Source organism: Cygnus atratus, chromosome 12 (genome assembly GCF_013377495.2).
Source record: "Cygnus atratus isolate AKBS03 ecotype Queensland, Australia chromosome 12, CAtr_DNAZoo_HiC_assembly, whole genome shotgun sequence".
NCBI lineage: Eukaryota > Metazoa > Chordata > Aves > Anseriformes > Anatidae > Cygnus > Cygnus atratus.
The window spans coordinates 2,481,953-2,502,219 of NC_066373.1; the positions used below are offsets into that span (position 1 = coordinate 2,481,953).

The 20,267-nt window shown below is 49.1% G+C and overlaps 2 protein-coding genes across 2 annotated transcripts in view; one reads left to right on the forward strand and one right to left on the reverse strand.

Moving 5' to 3' along the window:
* The window catches only part of ZCCHC14 (zinc finger CCHC-type containing 14), a 54,222-nt gene extending 45,315 nt beyond the window's left edge, over positions 1–8,907 (forward strand). The window contains exons 12-13 of the mRNA XM_035566204.2: positions 85–1,557; positions 2,759–8,907. Of these exons, the coding sequence (XP_035422097.1) occupies positions 85–1,557; positions 2,759–2,814 (1,529 nt within the window). The 3' untranslated portion in view covers positions 2,815–8,907. The remainder of the gene's footprint in view (positions 1–84; positions 1,558–2,758) is intronic.
* Positions 7,563–16,897, reverse strand: MAP1LC3B (microtubule associated protein 1 light chain 3 beta). Its single transcript, XM_035566205.2, has 4 exons — positions 16,762–16,897; positions 14,363–14,418; positions 11,474–11,580; positions 7,563–9,479 (listed from the first exon to the last, which is right to left on the reverse strand). Exons 1-4 carry the CDS (start codon positions 16,799–16,801, stop codon positions 9,305–9,307), a joined length of 378 nt encoding a protein of 125 aa, XP_035422098.1. The 5' UTR covers positions 16,802–16,897; the 3' UTR covers positions 7,563–9,304.
* Between the last annotated feature and the right edge of the window lie 3,370 nt (positions 16,898–20,267).

Sequence of the window (20,267 nt, forward strand, 5' to 3'; positions counted from 1 at the left end):
AAACAGCCAGGGAGGGTGCTTGTGTTGGCCAGCTTGGCCTAGTGAAGCAGTTGTATTTATAGACCCAATATTTTCTGTCCCTAGGTTTAGAGATTCACTTAGATGGTTCAGAAAAGGAGAAGCCCGTCATGTTACTGAATCATTTCACTTCGAGTTCGGCCAGACCCACTGCTCAGGTCTTACCAGTGCAAAATGATGCAGGCTCCAATCCGTCCGGTCACCATCCTCTGCCAATGCAAATGATGTCAGCGGCCTCTTCTCATATCACCCCCATTCGGATGCTGAATTCAGTGCATAAATCAGAGCGTGGCAATGCAGACATGAAGCTGCTTTCATCGTCTATGCATTCACTTTTATCTTTAGAAGAAAGGAATAAAGTCTCTCCTGGACCGAGAGGCAGCATAAAAATGGAAAAGAGCTTTGGGAATACAGTAGTGGATGTAATGGCTGCGTCTTCTCCCCATCAGCCCTTGCAAGTGCTTTCCGGGGCTGCTGAGAACAGCTCACCCACGTCTACCATTAACTTCGGTCCTCGAACCAAAGTCGTACACGCTTCGACTCTGGACAGAGTGATAAAAACAGCTCAGCAGCCAGGATTAATAGTAGAAACGAGTACTGCTGCCACGGTAACATCCAGCACAGTCTTCCACGTGGCTCGTCCACCCATCAAACTCCTGGTGTCTTCTTCTGTTCCTACTGATTCTGCCATTGCCGGACAGACTTCCTGCTCCAGTAATATGCAAATAACGGTGTCCCCTGCAATAATAAATCCCCGGACTGCTCTGTACACAGCCAACACCAAAGTTGCCTTTTCTGCAATGAGCAGCGTGCCAGTGGCGCCGATGCAAGGCAGCTTCTGCGCAAACAGCAACGCGGCCTCGTCCAGCAGCCACCCCTCCACGTCATTTGCAACCATGGCCAATTTGCCCAGCTGCCCTGCGCCCAGCTCCAGCCCCACGCTCTCGTCTGTTGCCGAGAACAACTTCTACAGCAGCAGCAGCAGCAGCAGCAGTAGCAGCAGCAGCAGCAGCAGCGGATCTGCAGGGAGCATCCCGGTACCAAACCAGAACCACCACCACCATCACCACCAGCAGCAGCAGCCGCAGCCGCCGGGGTGCATGGTGTGCAGCTCCTGCGGGTGCAGCGGGAACTGCGGTTCGAGCGGCATGACCGTCAGCTACGCTAACTATTTTCAGCACCCGTTTTCGGGCCCTTCCATGTTTACTTTCCCATTTCTGCCCTTCAACCCTTTGTGTAGTAACGGCTACATCAACACGCAGCAGTACAACAGCAGCACGACCTTCCCCGTGGTGCACACCGCGTACAACAGCGGGATAGCGCCGGACTCCGTGATGACCGGGCAGTCGACGTTTGCGGTACCGCCGATGCAGAACTTTATGGCAGGGACGGCAGGGGTCTATCAGGCACAGGGAATGATGGGGAACAGCAACGGTTCCAGTCACAAAAAAAATGGGAATCTCTCCTGTTACAACTGTGGGGCCAGCGGGCACAGAGCTCAGGACTGCAAACAGCCTCCGATGGACTTCAATCGACAAGGTAACGGCGGGCGGAGGGGTGGCACGGGACGCAGCTCCCACGTCGAGCACGGGGTCTTGCTAAGGGAAGGGGAGCCACTGCCTCCCCAAGGCACGAGGAAGCGTGGTGGCGGTGCCGTATCCTCCTTCAGTTTGCACCTACTTGCATAAAAAAGCCTTGTTGAGCTGCATTCGAAGCGGTGGAGGACACGCTGAGAGAAGGAAGGTGTTTGTGTTGACAGGTGGCAGCAGAATTGTTGGTGCTGCTTGCACCTTGTAATCCAGGTCATTTTGGTTAGAATTTCAGGTTCCCCGGCAAGTTTACAAACTGAACATCTCTGTTCCCTCTTTCCCTTCTTCCCAAAGCAGTTACATAAATGAGGGATTACTGTTCAGGTCCTTTGGAAAGGTGCCCTGTAGGAGTTTGCAGCTCTATTTATTTTGTATGGCCTGTTGCTTACGTGGTTCTCCTGCAGAGGTTTGAAATCCTGAATTCTGGGTGGGAAACAACTGAGAGAGAAATGTTAATTTACCGAGAGCACTTTGCAGCCCCATTTTTCTTTGTTTTTTTGGTTGGCTCATTGTTTTGAAAGCATTTTCATGTGATACAAACTTAAACGTTAAATATGAACTTTGACTGGAGCAAACAGCACCGAAGTGCTGTATTTTACACCGTGTCTTGTCCATAGCAAATGTCCGCATTAGTTTTTATACAGTGCAGGCGAGACCTCAAATATTTGATCATTATAAATTAACAAGTGACTGATTTTGAGGCAGCAATTACCAGCAGTGCGAAAATGTAAATAATGCATGGAGTTTCTGTGTCTAATATTTTGATAATGGCTGATGGGAAGGAAGCGACACTGACTCAGGCAATCCGAACTGAGCAGAGATGTAGTCTGCTGTCTTTTAAAGCTGCATTTCATTGAATTGACCAGATTTAAACTATTTTTGCCATCCAAACTAATTTTCGCCAGCCCTAAAACTACACCTAAGCCAGCAGGTTTTACTGTGTAAAGCTGTGCTTTGAATTTCATTTCTGTTGGGTGCAGACACGTGCTGGTTAGTCTTTTCTGCAGCATCACAGCGGTGCTGCAAACTGGCGTGATGCTGTAATACTGTGTTAAAAATCTAATAAGAAGCAGGTTCTTTTAGAAAGTTCTGAGGTGTGACTGGAGTGAAAAGCTTCATGTTGTCTAATTTCTCTGTTTCCTCTCCCCCAGGTACTTTTAGGCTGAAATACGCTCCTCCCTCTGAAAGCCTGGACTCCACAGACTGACATTTTATCTGGCAAGAAAATACTGTAAGCCATGGAGATATAAGGAGACTGAAACACAAAACTGAGACGTCCAGTTGCTGTTAAGCTTAATGTATTTTTTAATCCAAAGGTGCTTTACTTTATTAGACTAGGTAGAAAATCTAGCTTAGGGGTGCATCGAACCCATATTTGATTGCCAAATTCATGCTTGGATCTTGCTGTTGGAACTTCTGACTACGTGTCATAGGACCGATGCGTACTGGATGGATGGTGGAGCTGGCCAGCTGCATTTTCTGTTGCAAGTACAACAACCTATGTACTTTTTTTGCTGGAGAATGTTGCCATACGTGGACTTTCTGAGGTGAGACGTCAAACTCCAGGGCAGCTACATTCTGAAGTGGAAGCTGGAGGCGGAAGGTAGGAGTGGCCGTTCGCCAGAAGGACTTTGGCACCCCTGGGCTAGGTAAAATGTCTACTTTTTTTCAAAAGTGATCAGGCACTAATCTCTGGGATTTTTAAGGATTGCACTACAGAAGAATGTAAAACTCTTCAAGCTTTCTGCACTTTTAGCAGACAGTGTCACTCTGAGACCAGTGCAAGAGGCAAAGAAGTTCCAACTTTTAAAAATTGGCACCAGCAGGCTATGTGGCTTAAACTACACAATACAAATCTTAAGTAAGTCTCTCCTTCCCCTTCCAAAAGAACACACGCAGCAGTTTGGGTTCCTTCTGGAAACAAACTTGTACTTCATTGTCTCACTTATTGCTAGGTAGTGCTGGGTTCCCAGCAGTGGAATAAGCTTAGTTTCCAAGGGTCCAAGTCCCAGAGACTCCAGAGTCATAAAGGCTTCAAGGATATTTTCCTGTAATACACAAAACAACCTTTACGTCCTGTTACTGTATATAGGTCTCTTTCACAGAAACCTTATTATTCTGCTTTTGTAAATGAATTTTAAACCATCCTAAAAAAAAAAAAAGGAACTCTGGCAGCAGAGTTTGTAAGCTTTTGCTTTACTTTATATAAAACAAAACCTTTGACTCCTACCCCGAGGCTTTTGCTACAGGATTCAGAAGTGGTAGAAGTCAAACATGTAAAAGGTAGTAAACTTCATTATTATCAAGACTTTGAAGGATTTATTGTCAGCCTCCTTCGTTGCAATAGATTGTAGATGACTAGCTTTGGTGTTAACTACTTAGCGTACATAATTTGTGGGTGACAAATCTAAATTAGGACTTGAGAGGAAGCCAAACAAATCCTGAACTGCTAATTTGAAACAGTTTGGTCCTGTCGTGTTGAAAGGAGATACTAATCCTCATGGCTCACCCGAGGAATTTGACACCATTAAATGGGTGAGGCCTTCTCTTGAAAATGTCTGACAGAGAGATATTTGCATACTGTAATTTGGAAGACACCTTTAAAGTCTGAAGCCTTGTTTACACTTGGAGGTATTCCTTACACCAGTTCACACCAGGATGAGTAGTACCCGTGGTGGGGCAGGTGACTTTCACTGGAAAGCGAGGGAGGCCCTGTCCGTGCAGAGCTGCTCAGAGACCGGCCCTTAGCGAGGAACCAGCCGTGTGAGGGGGCTGACAGTCGAGACTTTCCTGGAGCACGTGAATAGGGAGGATGTTCCGGGCCACCCCCAGTCCTGCTTTCTGAGCGAGGACCGAGGAGGTGAGCAATGCTAGCGGGGCCAGAGTGAGAAACGAGCATCCCCAGAGAGGCGCCGCGAGGTGGGATGGCAAAAACCCGAGCTCAGCGCAGGCAGCTGCCTGCAGCTCGCACCGCTTTTGGCTTCACGGAAACCAAAGTCTCAATTTGCATAACGTTTGGTTTAAAAAAATATATATTTCTTATTCCTATGCAATGAAAACGAACCAGATTTGTGTGTTCTCAGCCCAGCTCACACTACACGCAGTGCTGCACACACCACTGGGATGCTTCTGTTGGCTCTGCCTGCTTTTCGAGGTTACCTGCATTGTAACGAGCAACCTTCAGACCTACAACACTAAAGTGATGAAAACTGACAATGCAATTTACTTTGCCTTAATGAGCTTGAGACAATGGTAGGAACAATCTGTCATACTGTATTACGCTGAGGGAAACGTGCAGTTTTCACTGACAATGTTTACTATTTACAGCTTTGAGGGTCTCTCCAGTGGCCTGGAACATGTGCTGAAAGCCAAACCTTAACATTTTTTTCACTTTTTTTAAAACAATATTTTAGAACTGAATTGTATTTAAATAATCTGTGTTTCAACACACATGCAAGTGTTAAAAACCCTCTCGAAACAGCAAAAATCAACAGAAAAAAAAAATTCTGTACCAGTTGCATTTTAATGCCCAAGGCTGGGAACATAGTCTTGTCTAATACTCATCACAGAGTTGAAACCATAACAAAAGGACTATAAAACTGAACTTCTATCCAGCAAACTGTTTCATTCCTATCTTCAGAGCTTTCTTTGGGATTGTTTCCTTTGTGTAAAGTTAAGGCTGATGTTTCTTAAAGTGGCTTACGTGTACTTTTAGGTAACGTTCTTAAATGGTGAAGTCTGATTTTAGAGTACGTTCAAATTCAGAAGTCTTGAGTACCTTAAAGCAACGTGAGTGTAATAGAGAAATGTTAGACGAGCCAGCACCAGTTAACGAGCCTTCCCTAAATCACAGCGAGTTGCGGCTTCTGATCTGCCAGCAAACGCTGTCCGCTTTGTACCAAGAACAACCAAAGTTGGTAAGTCTGAACAGAGCACTTTAGTTCCATAAAATAATCCTTAATCTGTTTTTAAGAGGCCCAAATCCATCTCCCCACCCCATGCCCCGAAAAGTACGGCAGCTCATTTTAGAGTAGTAGCTCCAGCTTCACTGGCTCAAAGAATCCAGTTCTTAAAACCTATTTTTGTATATTGAAAGATGGAGATTTCAAAGTATGCTATTTATTCCTATCTTTGTCCTGAAAGTATAAAAAGAATTAGTTCTCAAAATGGATTTCACTGTGGAATAGAAATGATTTTAAGCGTAAGGCGGAAGGGAATCCCGAGTCCTCTCCCTGCAGGGGCACGGAGAAGTTGGTGATGAGCCTTCCCTCCGGGGGAGCGAGGGACTTGCCGTGCATTTTCAGATGTGTTTTCCTTTGGGGAGTGTTGGTGGTGGAAAGAATAGAAATAGAATGGAATTTCCAGCATACTCCTTGCACTGGCAGTCTCCGAGTTAAGCATTAATAAATACGTCATGTCCAATGCCGAACAGTAGGAGAGCGAAGGAGGAAGACTCATTTTAGCAAGCAAGGTATGGATCATATTTTCCGTAACATTTGTACTTCAAACAACACGTCACGCTTCACTTTTTGTGAAACATTTCCAATGGTCTGCATACCAGGGTCATTAAATCTTAGCAAATTAAGTGGCAGACGTCCAGTAGCGGTCTAACACTAGAGCTTTACCATTACCCCAAATTCAGTTTCATGCTATTTCTCGCTGGCAAGCTTCAGGGGCAAGGTACTCAAAAAAAAACCAAACTGTAGTCAGTGGTATTTGGCATAGCAACACCCCTTCCCAAAAGGAAAATGACATCACCCAGAACCCCTGCCCGTGGGTTAGCTGGCTATTTTTAGTGTCATCAGATCCAAAGAAAGTTTATTGGCGGTCACGGACGCTCAGAGCTGTGGATTTGCGATAGCCCAGAAGGCCTGTCGAGTGCGATGGATGCAGGCAGATCTGGACCGAAGCCGAGGTAACGGGGCACTGGCAAGAGTCGAGAAACTTTCGCTGGTTGAGGCCACGGTAACCCCAACCACCCCCCGCCCCCTCAATCTGTTGCGATAAACCCTTGGAACTACCTGTTTGCTCTCTTAAATTCTCCTGACATAAGCAAGAAACGTGTTGGTACCGATGCAGAAAGCAAATCCTGTGTGTTTTCAAGTGCAGATTAACAGCTTCTCTTGGACATAACTTTCCACTAGGAATGAAGGAAACTCCTGCTCCCATTTGAGCCATTTCTTTTACTTTGGTCAATTCTAGTATTACAAATTGTGCATGTAACTTTATAAATATTTTAAATAGTTTTGTAAATATTTAATATTCAGCTAATTTGATTTTGAATTGTAAATGTCAAGTATTCTGGTATTGGGATTTTTATGTTTTATTATACTTTGTTAAAAGTAAAATTGTACATTTTTAGAATGTTTTTATCTGAGTAAATTTAATGTATGGAAAATAAAGAGTTAAACAGAATCCCTCCTTTTTTTTTTTTTTTTCTCCTTTAAATGGGCTCCATCTCTTTGGGGGCTCCTCCAGCTTGGCAGTTACCAGGGTCTTTTTTTATTCCATTAACTTCTGCTGTCTCTCCACCCCCAGACATCTGGCTGTGAATCACAAATCCATTACAGCGCTCGTAATCGCTCTCCTCGAGTTGATGCAGCTCCCGGCTGAGCCAGGGCAGCCAAGATCCTTGGAACCCTTTGCAGAGATGAGGGAGGTGGGGAAGAGCAGAAACAGATGCTGGGGGGGGTATGGAAACGCCCCCATGCAGCCTCTCCCCCTTCCCTAACTGCTTTATGGGGTCATTCCACCTGCAATGCCTCCTTCCAGAGGGTGCAAACTCCCAGGGTTGTTACTGATGATCTTTATTAAAAGGCTTCAGGATGAGCGTGAGCGTTGTCGGCAGGACATGGAGTGAGCCCTGTGCATCTGAAATGGGCAGAATTAGACCTCTGCCCTTCCCAGCAGGCAGATTCGAGAAAGGTGACTACAAAAAAACCACGCAAGCCATAATTAAGTTGGGATGTAATCCATCCATATCAGCACTGTATTAATTTTAAAAAAGCAACATTTGTACAGGAATATCAGTCAATCACGTTGTAATTACAAGTATGGTTTGTCAGTTATGAGTTAAACAATTCCTTACACAAACAAAAACTAAACATAGAACAAGCTGCATTTAAAAGTTTACGCCGGAATAAAAACACAAAGAACGTTAAAAAATTTGAAGTAAGCATCGTGAACAAGATTCATGCAAAGAGGTGTAGATAGGTACAAATTGTACACCTTATTGAGCTAGAGTGCCAGGACGCAGTAGTATTGCTTCTTTTTCCCCCATTATAGTAAGTTAGCTTCCAGTAACAGATGTAGTTAGTTCACAGACACATAATATACAAGAGTAATCTCATCCTGCAACACTTCACTTGACAACGACTCTAGAGGAAAACACAGGTCCTACCAGACACCTTTCCTCTGCACAGGCTGCCTCCCTGCTCAGGGCAGGGGTGACACCAAGCTTTTCCATACCCCATGCAAGTGGCAGGAGACTTCAGCGATGGTAAAAAATAAAATCATTTGTTCGCCAAATCTCAACAGCAACTCCCGGACGTCAAAAAAACGCTGTTAGGAGCAGAACTCCCTGACCCCGCCGGCGGTAACATGCAAAACAAGTGACAGACTGGCTAGGCAGTAAGGGTTCGTCATTCCAGGAGCACGTCTGAGTCCAATGTCGGGCTGGAGGGTGTAAAACAGCCATTGGCCCGCTCCCGACAGAGGCCTGATAACCGCAGCGACGCCGCTGAGCGGATGGAGAAGGCGAGGCCGGGCGGCGATCCCGGGGCCGTGAGCGTTGCAGGCACTGCTCGCTTCTCACCCGGCCTCAGCCCGCTCTGCCCGTGCTGGCTCCCTCGGCTCCCTTCTCCCCGCACGCTCTGCGGGGCGAGGGAACGGCAAGCCGTCGGGCTAGGGGGGGTGGTCTTTTGGAAGCAAGCCCCTATGGACATACAGTGTCTCACGAAACGCACAGGCATTGGAACTTCATAACAGACTGGAGTTTATTTCAACGTTACCTGTCCAGGTGGGTATTTTTTACAGTTAACACTTCCTAAAACTACAATAAAGCTGTGGTGTTTGGTATGAGTTATTTCAGAAACCGGCACCGTTCCTAAGTCGGCAGTGCCAAAAGAACGGGAGACAAAAAGAGTTGTACTCCCCCAGCTCACCCCAAGCACTTGCCTTAACGCACTGCAGCACTGACACCGGCCTCATCGAGCTGCAGAAGACAAAGCTTTGGAACGTTAAAACATACTTGCTCTCATTAGAAGCCTTCCCATTAAAAAAAAAAAAAAGAAAAAAAAAAGATATAGCTTTACGGAATCACGGGGAGATTCTCCAGAAAACTGTCACACGAAACACTTCAGCTCCTCACTGGTGCCTGTTTGCTTGTTAAAGTCAATCGAGTGTCCCTTTATTTGCAATTGTCACATGCACAGTTGGGTTCCATTCAGAGAGTCCAGAAATGTAAATGTGCCTGTGTGGAATATTACAGCAGGTTTCAAAGCTGGAGGTGCTCGTCTGCACTGTTTAATAGTCACAAACAAGGCAAGGTAAGATAAGACACCTGCTAAAGCAAGACTATGCTAAGGTACTGAGAGCGTAGGTGACATCCGTTTCTTTCCCTGGGGTGTGTGTGGGGAGGAGTGGGGGTGATGGCCAAGTTTAAACCGAGATCCTAGGCTAGAAGCCGCTCGCGTGTCCTAAACGGAAGATTGCACTCCGAAAGTCTCCTGAGAGGCGTACACCATGTACAGGAACCCGTCCTCGTCCTTCTCGCTCTCGTACACCTCGGATATGGGCGTGGAAACGCTCACCATGCTGTGTCCGTTCACCAGGAGGAAGAACGCCTGGTTGGAGTTCAGCTGCAGGCGTCGCCTGTGAGGGGGAGGCCGGGGGAAAGGGGGTGCACAGAGGTGGTTACGTGTTCCCCGGCACGTGAGCGGAGGCGTTAGGGCAGACGGCAAAACAAAGCCCTCCGCCACCGACAGCAGTGGGATGTCCCCACCCAGAGCTGCCCTGCCCTCACCGAAGGCATTCGGTTCCCACCCCAGAGCTGCGTTAAATTCACCTACCAAGTCCGGTCAAACACATCCCGTGACAAAAACCCCTACCGCACCACAACAGAAGGGCAGTAAAGGAACAGGGAGAGGTGCTCCCCGCCAGCACGGCGCTGGGGCGGTGGCCGCAGCAGCCCTGTGCACCCAGCAAACATGCACGGCCCGCGGGACCTCCGGCTTGCTGCTCTGCTCGATGGCATCCCGCTGGAAATGCAAACCCAGGCTGACCTTGGGGATGCAGGCACACGCTGGGGGCAGGGCTGGCAGGGCCTGTACCTTTTGAACTTGCTTTGTCGCCAGCTCTGTAAGAGCTCCGTTTAACCTTTGAAGCCTCTTGCTCCCCCCCAAGGCTTCCTCCCAGGAGGAGAAGCACAGGAAGGGCAGAGAGCGACGGCTTTCCAGGCTCGTTTGTCCTGAGACACGGGAGCTGGGGAGTTCTGCCGAACTTCCTGCTGCAGTCAGGCTTGCAGAGGGGCTCGCCTACTGCTTCACGCACCAAGCACGCAATAGGAACTCAGATGTGTGGAAGTGCAACCAAGGAAATAAGAACTGCAGATGAGCAGAGCGTCCCCGCCGCTTCTGCTCGCCGCGGAGGGGTGGCAGCAGCAGCTGGGGACGAGAATTTTGCTGCAGCCTCGCAGCCACAGCCCTGGGAAGGAGCCTCCCACATCACCCCGGAGGCAGCAGACAGAGGAGGAGCAGTTACCTGAGGCGTGGGGAGGACAGGCCCACGCGGCTCGCTGGCTTTGCTACAAACAAGGAGCTGGCTGAGGATCAAGTCCAGCTAGCACCAAGTCATCCATTAACAAAGCCAAAGGAAAAAGGCGGGGAAAATCCTGCACCTTGCTGTTAAACCCCTGGCCTGGGGCCTTCATCAGAACTTTGGGATCACCTGGTTCCTACTTCCGAAGCCCCATCTCGCTTTCTAACTCCTTCAAGAGCCGGGATTTGCTCGAGACAGTTTCTGTAGAAGCCTCCAAGGCAGGAATTGTTTGGACACGTGGGACAACAGTCAGTTTCTACAGCTTGTGTCCTGAAAGAACCTGCTGCACCGTGACCAACGAAAAGCAAACACCGGTTTGCTGCTAGCTTCCAGGTTTACCACTTGAGGACTCTCACTAATCAAACGTTCCTTCCTGACACTAAGCCAGGAGAACTGCACTTCTAACAGAATTCCTGACCGCACAACTTCTACTCAAGGCTTATCTCCCCTCTGCCTTTTCTTGTAAGCAAAACTCAAGCAGCAGCGTGGAGCAAGTCTGTGCAAACAGCTGGGCCGCGATGACACCCGTCTGAACACGGGCTTTTTGGGCCCGAACTCTGTCACTGAGGGAAACCTCATTTCACAGTCAAAGGATGCCAACACCAACCCTAAGCAGCAGCTCAGAGCCCCCTGGCAGGGAGCCCAAACTCCCCCTCCAGTGGTGGGGAGAGGCAGGCACTCCAGAGAGAGACTCCCAGGCAGAACACCGAGAAGGCAGCCCGAAATAGGCAAGCAGGAAGCACTGGGGCCCTGGAGCAGAAGCACCCATGTTAGAAGGGGATTCGCAGCCCCGGACTCCCTCCTGCAGCGCTGGGAAGCAGTTATTTCTCTCCAAAGCAAACTTAGCAGCTCAACTCTTTTTAGAGTTTTTCCCCAGCAATGCCAAAGGGAGCGCACGTTCCCATGAATTTGTCCTAGTGGTGGTGCAAGCGCTTGTTTAGGTAAGTTTTCCATTTAAAGGGTTCCCAAATTCACACACCAGGTGGGGAATTAACCGAGAATCACCACCTTAACGTGACACAATGTACACCGAAATCACAGCATACTACCTGATAATTTTGATTAGCTCGCTCATGTTGACGTGATCTGGCACCAGGAACTTGGTCTTATCCAAAACTGGAAGCTGCTTCTCCCCCTTGTACCTTTCAATGATCACCTGAAGAGAAACAAAAAGAAAGGAGCGCAAGATGTGACAGGCGGAAACAGTGCCAGGTCCCCTCATTTCCACCCCCCATGTTAAACACAGCAAAGTAACGTAATACTGGTTAGATTCCACTTCATTTGTGGATGCAACATCTCAAATCCGAAAAGGAAAAGTGACAATTATTGTCACCTGCACCTCTGTCTGCAAGAGTCGCCGCAGGAACAGGGAACAAACAGGGATTTAACAGCACACATTCACAACTTCAGCGCAGTTTTAGAACAGTTCCCTCGCTGGAATCATTTAATCTAGCCCTGAACACCCCAGCAGCAAGGAAACCCCAAGAAAAGATAAAGCACGCTTCCCTCTAGCATATTTCAGGAGCTTGGACTGCTACCTAGGTCTGCAGCCTCCTGCAGTCTTCGCTCCAAGTCCCCCAGTTTCTCCTGACAAACAGCCCATCTCTTCTAAGAACCTCAGCTCCAGATTAGCACGCTTTGCTGCTCACCTTCCCCGGTTTCTCCACTGCATGAAACAAAGCTACTTTTGAAGGGCATAAAGCCTCAAAGGAGATAATTTCCTCCTCGTAATCTCAAGGCAGCGTGCTTAGGAGCCAGTAATTCTGTCAGGGTTGTTAGGTAGTAACTACTTAATTCATGAGGAAATCATTGATCTGCCAATTTAAGCAGCACCCTGCCCAGCAACTGCCTACAGCTCTTGCTTTTAAGGAATGATCTCAGAATTCACGCACCCCCGTTTCCACAGCTGTGGGGATTTTGTTGCTTTTAAATTGAGGGCAGCTACGTGACACCATTCACTTGGATCGCTCCCATGCTCACGGGGTCTGGCTGTGTTGATATTCCAAAGCTGCACAGGTGAAGAGACATCAAGCCAATTTAATTACCTCAGGGAGAAGGCTTTCTTACATCGGTTTAAATAAATACTGGCTACTTCTGGAAAAATATTCTCTGTCTTTAATGAGGTAGACCAGAAACAACGGATATTTGCAACAGCAGAATGGAAGATGGTAACAGCACAGGAGCGATTTACCTTCTAGCATGGCACTGCCATCTCAGCTCATCCAGAACTGCTCCTGATAACGCAGCAGTGACCCAAGCTAGAACACGACTGGCAACCAGAAAGAGCCCCCAGGGACCCAAGCAGGCCCGTGCCACGGTTGCCAGCACGCATCACTGCCTCTTGAGCAAGTAGCTTAGGTACCTCTGAATTTTTAGTCGTAGTACCTCCACGGCTGACCTAAAATGAGAGGTTTGCTGTAAATCAGCGGCTTTCCACGTGTGGTCACAGAGCTCGGGGACTACGGCTAAGCGATCTGTGAAAGGTGGATGAAAAAGCAATTTTCTGTCAGGAAAGAGATTTCTGCGAAAGGGCCTTTTGGGAAGGCTGCAGATTCCAGAAAAGTCAGAAAATCTCTGCTATAAAGTATTGCTTGTCCCCATGCCAAGCAGCATAGCAAAACGGCAGCAGTGGCTTAAAGATGAAGTAGCTCAATGCTAAAGTGAAGCCGAAAACTTTTCAGTTTATTTCACGTGGAGGCAGCAGCCACTTCTGTTAAAAACCTCGCGCTGGAACTGCTGCTTGCAAGTGGTTTGCTCCCTCCGAGTGGAAATTCTTCCCTCATCATCAGCCCTCAGCACTGAGAACCAAAGGTTAAGGCACCTGATTGACTCCTTTGCTCTGCCTCCCAAGATCTCCTAAACCCTTCCTAATTCCACCCGAAGTCTGTAAGGACAGCTACGTTTATTGTTTACTGTCACCCAGAGCCCACCAGCCGCGAAGAACTCATCAGCAATACATCACGAAGTTCCTTCCCTGAGGAGAAACAGCCACAGGCACCCAGGCTTGCTGGGGGCACCCAGCTGAAAGCAGCCCCACCGAAAAGGACCTGGGGATCCTGGTGGACACCAGGCTGAACGGGAGCCAGCAACGTGCCCTTGCTGCTGAGAAGGTTAACGGTGTTCTTGGCTGCTCTAGGCAAAGCACTGCCAGCAGGTCAGGAGAGGTGATGCTGCCCCGCTAATCACGGGGGCTGCGTCCAGCTCTGCGTCCCCCAGTAGGGGGGACCCAGGGGTCCCTTCCAACCTCGACCCGCCTGTGATTCTGTGGTCCCCGCCTTTTGCTTCCTAGGATGCTTTCTTTGCATTTCTAACCCTGAGAATGTCATAAAATAAAAGAAAACAAAAAGTTTAAGCAGCGTTTGGAGCTGACCAGGTAAGGGCAAGTGAGAAGGTGAGGGCTGATCCCCTCCCTGAGGTGACCCAACAGTAGATGGAGGGGTTTGACAACACACAGCACTCCTGGAGACCTCCAAGCAAAGGCTCGTTTCTCTGCAGGCAAGCGTTTCAGTCTCCTTCTGTATAGTTTTGTGATGAAAGCCACATCAGTCTCTGAATCACTATGCATTTTTCTCGGTTAGCCTGTGCAGACTCTTCTTTCAGAGAAGAAAAATACATCCACTTCTGAGATAAGAAGAGCTGAACGCTCTGGAGAATCTCAGAGCTCGGTCTGGGCGTGGCTTTCTTTGAAACTGCAACAGGCAGCACAGGAAAGCTCCATTTCCTCCGGTCCCCAGCCAGCACCTTGCTATAGCGTGCTGCCTGATGGCTACTAGCCTGAGAATGCTCCTGAAATCCAGGCCTAACAAACCTGAGCAGCCAAATGGTAATTCGGACATATCAGGACAGCTCTTTTATAGGTTTTAACCAGGAAAAAAACAAAACAAAACAAAACAAAAACACGTAAGGCCAGAAACTGAAGTGACAAGAATGAGACTTACCGGTATTTTAGTAGGATGCTGTTCTCGAATCAGTCGTACATCTTCAACTCTTTGCTCTGGAAGAGATTTAAAAAAAAAAAAAAGGCTGTTCAAATATCCACATTTAATGCTGTTATTAATTTATTTCTCAAGCACTGAAGACAGGAGCTGCAAGTTAGTAAAGGCCACAGAAGTAAAATCAGGAAAAGCAGTTTTCAAATGGCACAGCACCATCGAAAGCAAAACCTCTCCTTTGACAGGTGATACTTTGCTCTTTATCCCAAGATGTCAACCACTGGACGCATGCTGGCTGGGTCTCCTAGAAAGCGTTACAGGAGATGGATCCCCCCACATCCCTCATTTTCTGCCCACTAAAGCAGCCACAATCTCATAAATTTATGACATCGGGTTACACCACCCAAGCTAATGACTAAATATCCTGTGTTATTTCTGCAAGATCCCAGAAGAGGAAGTTGTCAACAATTAAAATTTGAGACCTAAGCCTCGCTGAAGCCGGGCAGCATCAGCTTACACTGTACGTTCTAGTATTACCGAATTACAGTTTTCTATTTTGATTATGCTGCACGCATTGTTGCAGAAGCCGTTGGTGGATTCTTGTGTACCTAGACATTTCACTGCTATCTGTGCCAGTTTTCGGGATAAAGTTCACCTCCCCTCAGACATAAATATAATAGTACAGATATTATAAACCAGGCTAAAGTACAACTCGGAGCCAAAGTAAACAGACGCACTTGCTTTCAGAGGCAGTTGCATCTGCTTCCACCCTACTTTCAGATTCAGTGAACTCAATTTTAACCTCTGCAGTTCTTCTCAGAGCGCTGGGGCTTTCCAGGCCGTCTTATAACCATCTCTCAGGGTGATGATTTGGCGTTGCATCACAGGCTGACCACAGCCGACACGGAGCTGGGGAGAGGTGCTGCTCACGGGAGAGGAAGCACGGTGGCATGCTGCCTGCCCCGTCACTCCGCTCTCCATTAGCCCACATTAAGTCCGTGTGCCTTTTACGAGCCCGGCGAGGAAATGCAGCTCACGTGAATCACGGTTTTAGGCTGGGCGTGAATCAAGCAGAACTAAGGCAACTAGTATGCGAAGCCTTCAACAGAGCGAGGAGGCTCCAGAGCCATCCCCACGCGCTGCCTGCTGCTCCGGGCCCTACGCACCAAAGCGACTTCAAGGCTCCACACCTCAGAGCCCAAGCCACACACTCCAGAGAGCAGCGTTAATACTCAAAGGGCAGGATACTAGCTAATTAAAGTCCTTTTTTAAGATTAAAATAACCAAAAACACAGGAGGCACGTGGGGTGAATGAGACCAGCCATCAAGGCAGCAGGCACGGAGGAGCTGGGCTGACTTTTCAGCTGGAACAGGTTTGTCGTGGCAATGTTATTCAGCACAGCTCCTTGAAGCAGGGGGAGCATAAACCCAGAGCTAGGCAAATCGCTGAGATTATTGTATATGGCGTGTTCAAACTCAGGCTTCAGTCAGCCACAGATAAACACAGTTCTCTGACGACATTAGTTGCAGTGGCAACTGCTTGGCTGCCATCCTAGTTGAACTTAATACCTGCAGCAGAGGCTGTTGACAGGCGACGGGTCGAGAACAGTTTTGGAAGACTCCAAGAAAAGGGGCAGCTTAAACACAGGCTTGGCTAGGCCAAAATCCCGCCAGCTTCAAGGCAGGGAGCAGCTTACGTTTAACACAACAACAAAGGCAAGGGTGGGGAGGACAGAAAGCTGTCTTAAGCAGCTTGACTTCAACCCAGAGGCAAGAAGGAAAAGAAAATCTAGATCAATGACTTCCATCAATTCCCTTTTGCGTACGGGGATTTTGTAGTTTGTGCAGGAACAGGTTACCTCGCCAGCCCTCGCCACCCGGCCGCGTTTCAGCCCACCTCGCCGACACACGGCCACCGAGCTCCCCGATCTCTCCGCTCCCACCCCGAGCGCGGAGAGGAGCCCTGGCACCGCTCTATCAAGGCTGTCCTTTCTAGAAAGGCACTAATCTCATTTCCCCAGCCATCATTACGCAGCTCTTTTCGACGCCTTGCTCGTTTCACCTCACGGAGCCCAGAGGAACACGCTCCAGCTCATCCCCGACTCCTCGGGCGGAGAACCCCACCGGCTGCGCTCCAAGCGGGGCCGGGGTCTCCTGTCAGGAACGGGGCGGCAGGCCCGGGGGGGACCCCCAGCGCCCCGCGATGCCCCCCCGGCCCCCCACCGGCCGATCCCCGAGGAGACGGCGACCACCGGGCAGCCCCCGGCCCGGCTCCGGCCCGGCTCCCCCCGCCTCGCTCGCCCCCAGCCCCGGCCCAGCCCCTCCGCAGCGACGAGGCCCTGAGGGGGGCCGGGACGCCCGGTGGGCTCCGTTGGCTCCCCCCGCTCCCCCTCCCCGGGGCTCACCGAAGGTGCGGCGCTGCTTGAAGCTCTTCTCCGAGGGCATGGCGGCGGCGGCTCGGCCTCCGGCCCGGCGGCGGCTCCTGCGCGGCGGCGGCGGCGGCCAACTGCGAGTGCCGGCGCCCGCCCCCCGCCGCCGCCCCCAGCGCCACCGCCGTCAGCTGACGGGAGCGTCATGGCCGGGGCGGGCGCTGCCGGCGGCCGGGGAGCCGCAGCCGCCATCCTGAGTGCGGCGCAGCCCGCAAACAGCCGCGCGCAGCCGTGGAGCCGCGCTCGTGCACCCTCGGGGCACGCGGGTGTGGGGGGCTGAGGGGCCCGACATGTTGTGACCGAGTGGCACATGGCTGTGGCTGCCTCAGTGTTCAGTCGTGTTTCCCCTCAGAGACACACCGCCATGGCTGCCTCAGAGCGCTTTGCCGTGTTGCTCCTCAGCGACACTGCTATGGCCACCTTAGAATGCCGTGACATGTTGTTCCTCAGTGACACACTGCCATGGCCACCTCGGAACATACCGCCATGTTGTGCCTCAGTGACACTTTGCCGTGGCTGCCTCAGAGCACCCTGCCTTGTTTCCCTCAGAGACACACCGCCATGGCCACCTCAGAACACCTGGCCATGTTGTTCCTCAGTGACACATTGCCATGGCCACCTCAGAACACCTGGCCATGTTGTTCCTCAGCAACACATTGCCACGGCTGCCTCAGAACACCTGGCCATGTTGTTCCTCAGTGACACATTGCCATGGCCACCTCAGAACACCTGGCCATGTTGTTCCTCAGCAACACATTGCCACGGCTGCCTCAGAACACCCCACCATGTTGTTCCTCTGTGACACCCCACCATGGCCACCTCAGAGTACCCCGCCATGTTGTTCCCCAGCAACACACCACCATGTCCCCATTCGACTACACGCAGCCACAGAGACCTCAGGTTGTCCCACCATGTCCCCCCTCAGCGACACACCATCATGGCCACCTCAGAGTGTCCCACCATGTCCCCTCTCAGCAACGCGCAGCTGCAGCCACCTCGGAGGCAGTCAGCAATGTCTGTTTATCAAGGTAAGCACAGCATTTGCTTTCTCACAGCCCTCAGCAATCTCTCCTGATGGTCACTGCCTTTCAAAGATCATTGAGAGACGCCTTGCAGGGACATGGGTTGTCTCTGGCGGCACCGTGGGTGTCGGGTTTGTCGTGATGTCTCCTGATCTGGCCCTCTGCCATGGGTGGTCTTTGCTGTCCAGGCTCCTGTGGCTCCCAGGGCTGGGCTTTTCCTGGCACTGCTAAAAAACACAGCAAAGGAGACGTTTAGTGCTTTGCCCTCTCCATGTCCTTTCCACCTGCTCCCTTTCCTCTGTCTGCAACCCAAAACACGATCTCTCAAGCCACTTGACCTCCGTGCAGAGGTACAAGTTTAGTGATTTGCCCTCAGCTTGCCATCAGCACGCACAGACATGAGGATGAAGAAGGTTTCTGTAAAAATTTTAGAGTAAAATTTTAGAAGCAGGTGTTTCAATCCGCTTTCAAGCCTGCAGCCCAGTCACATGCTATTTGTCAGGAATTGATTAGATCGCAAACAATTTTAGTTGCAAGCCAAGTTTACTAGTGTTCATCCTGCAGACACCGCGTCTTGATTAAAAATGCCCAACTGTTTCCTCCTTTAGCAGCTTTCTGACACAAGCTGTTGGCTGTAGACTTTCAGCTGCCTTTCCTTCCCCTTCTCTCACATATGTTTGAGGCACTGTGTTTTGAAATATAGGAGTGATTTTGCAGCAATAGTACTACACAGTCGCACTGTACAATCCAATTTGTGCTGCTGAAGGTACAGAGAGCTGCAGCCGGCAGCATCCTTACCGAAACAGGAGTACAGGGAGAAGAACTGGTTTCCAACCAGCATACAGATGATCAGGGTTTCTACATTTGTTGGAGTGGAACAATACACTGGAGTTACAGTGATGCTGTCCTCACACTCTGGAATGAAGGTTTGTTACCTAATTTTATGATTCAGGGTCAAACATTTCCTGTGTCTAGCTAATTATAGGATGGGGCCATTAAAGAAATGACTAACTAAGGGAAAAGAAAACAGCCCTAAGGTGTGTGAATGCTCACATCAGTGTCCAGAGACAGCAGGTGAGACATAATGGATGACTGTCAGAAATCTGATACATCTAAAACTAACAATCCCAAATTTCTGTTTTGAAATAAGTTTATTCTTTCTTATTTAAATTGCTGCCTTTTAAAAACTTATTCTTTGGCAAGGGCATCCCACCATGCTCTCAGAACTGATATATCTCAGGGACTGCTGCACTCTCTGGCTACAGACAGGTGGACAAGCACTGAAGAAACCACTGAGTGTTTTTGCTGAGGTGTCCAGGTGAGTCCCGGTGGCAGGCTGAACAATACTAAGTGCTATGTGTCACGCGGTTTTCATCCATGCTACCAACTGTTAGTAGGGCTGCAGCTCAGACTGAAAGCATCCATATGGTGCTTAGGAAGAGCCACCATCAGAGTATCTGCTGACAGGCTGTGCTATCACATGTTCAGCTCATGAATAATCTGCAGAGACTGTGAGAAGGGAAACTTAGATCCACACTGCGACTTGCTTGACCTTTCCTTCTTCATCTCAGCCGTAGCCTATGTCTGCATGTCGACAGCACAGACAGTTGGCAAGTCTGGATTTGAGAAAAGTGTTAGGCGCAGTTGGAATGACAGCATGGACATAGCTTTTGGGACAAGCTCTGCCTAAGCACAATTCGACAATGAGAAAATGTTGCTTTTGAACTGCAGTTGCTTCAAATTTGGTGACTACACTGGAGCAGAGCCCTTTAAAAATCTAGCCAACAGAGCATTTTTATTATTGTCTTAGTATACTTTACAAAGCATTTAGTCTGACGACGAGAAGATGTAACTGCAAGCAGACATTATATAGTCTTCAAATATGCAAAAGGTTGCTGCAAAGCAGAAGGGAATTAGCTGTTCTCTGCATGCAGTGAGTCTAGGACAAGAAATAATGAGCTTATGTCCTGGAAAAGGCGATACGAGTTAGACACTGGGTTAGGGGTAAGAATAGTTGAGCACCAGAACAAATTGCCTAGGAAAGCAAAGGAATAGTCACCATCAGACATTTAAAAAATAGATTAGTAAGACGTCTATTTTGAACAGCTTGGGGAGAATTGATCTCATCTTTGGGAGAGGGATGGAGTAAATGATCTCTTATGCTACCTGTCAGCCCTATTTTCTCGTGAAGCAAGAGATGTGATTTGCCCAGACTTACAAAGCAGGTCAAAATGCAAGCTGGGTTTGGATTCTAGCTCTGATCCTCCTGTTTGCACCCTATTCAGCAGGCTATAATATATTTTCAGTCTGAAATACAAAAAGTCAGGCTTTTCCAACTGTTAAATATTCCAGATTTTTTTTTCTGTTATTAAAAAAGCCTTATGAATGGTGACTCTCTCTTTGAACCTGAGCTGATATTTACAGTGTTTCCCTGGGGAAAAAAATCCCACTTACCCCTAG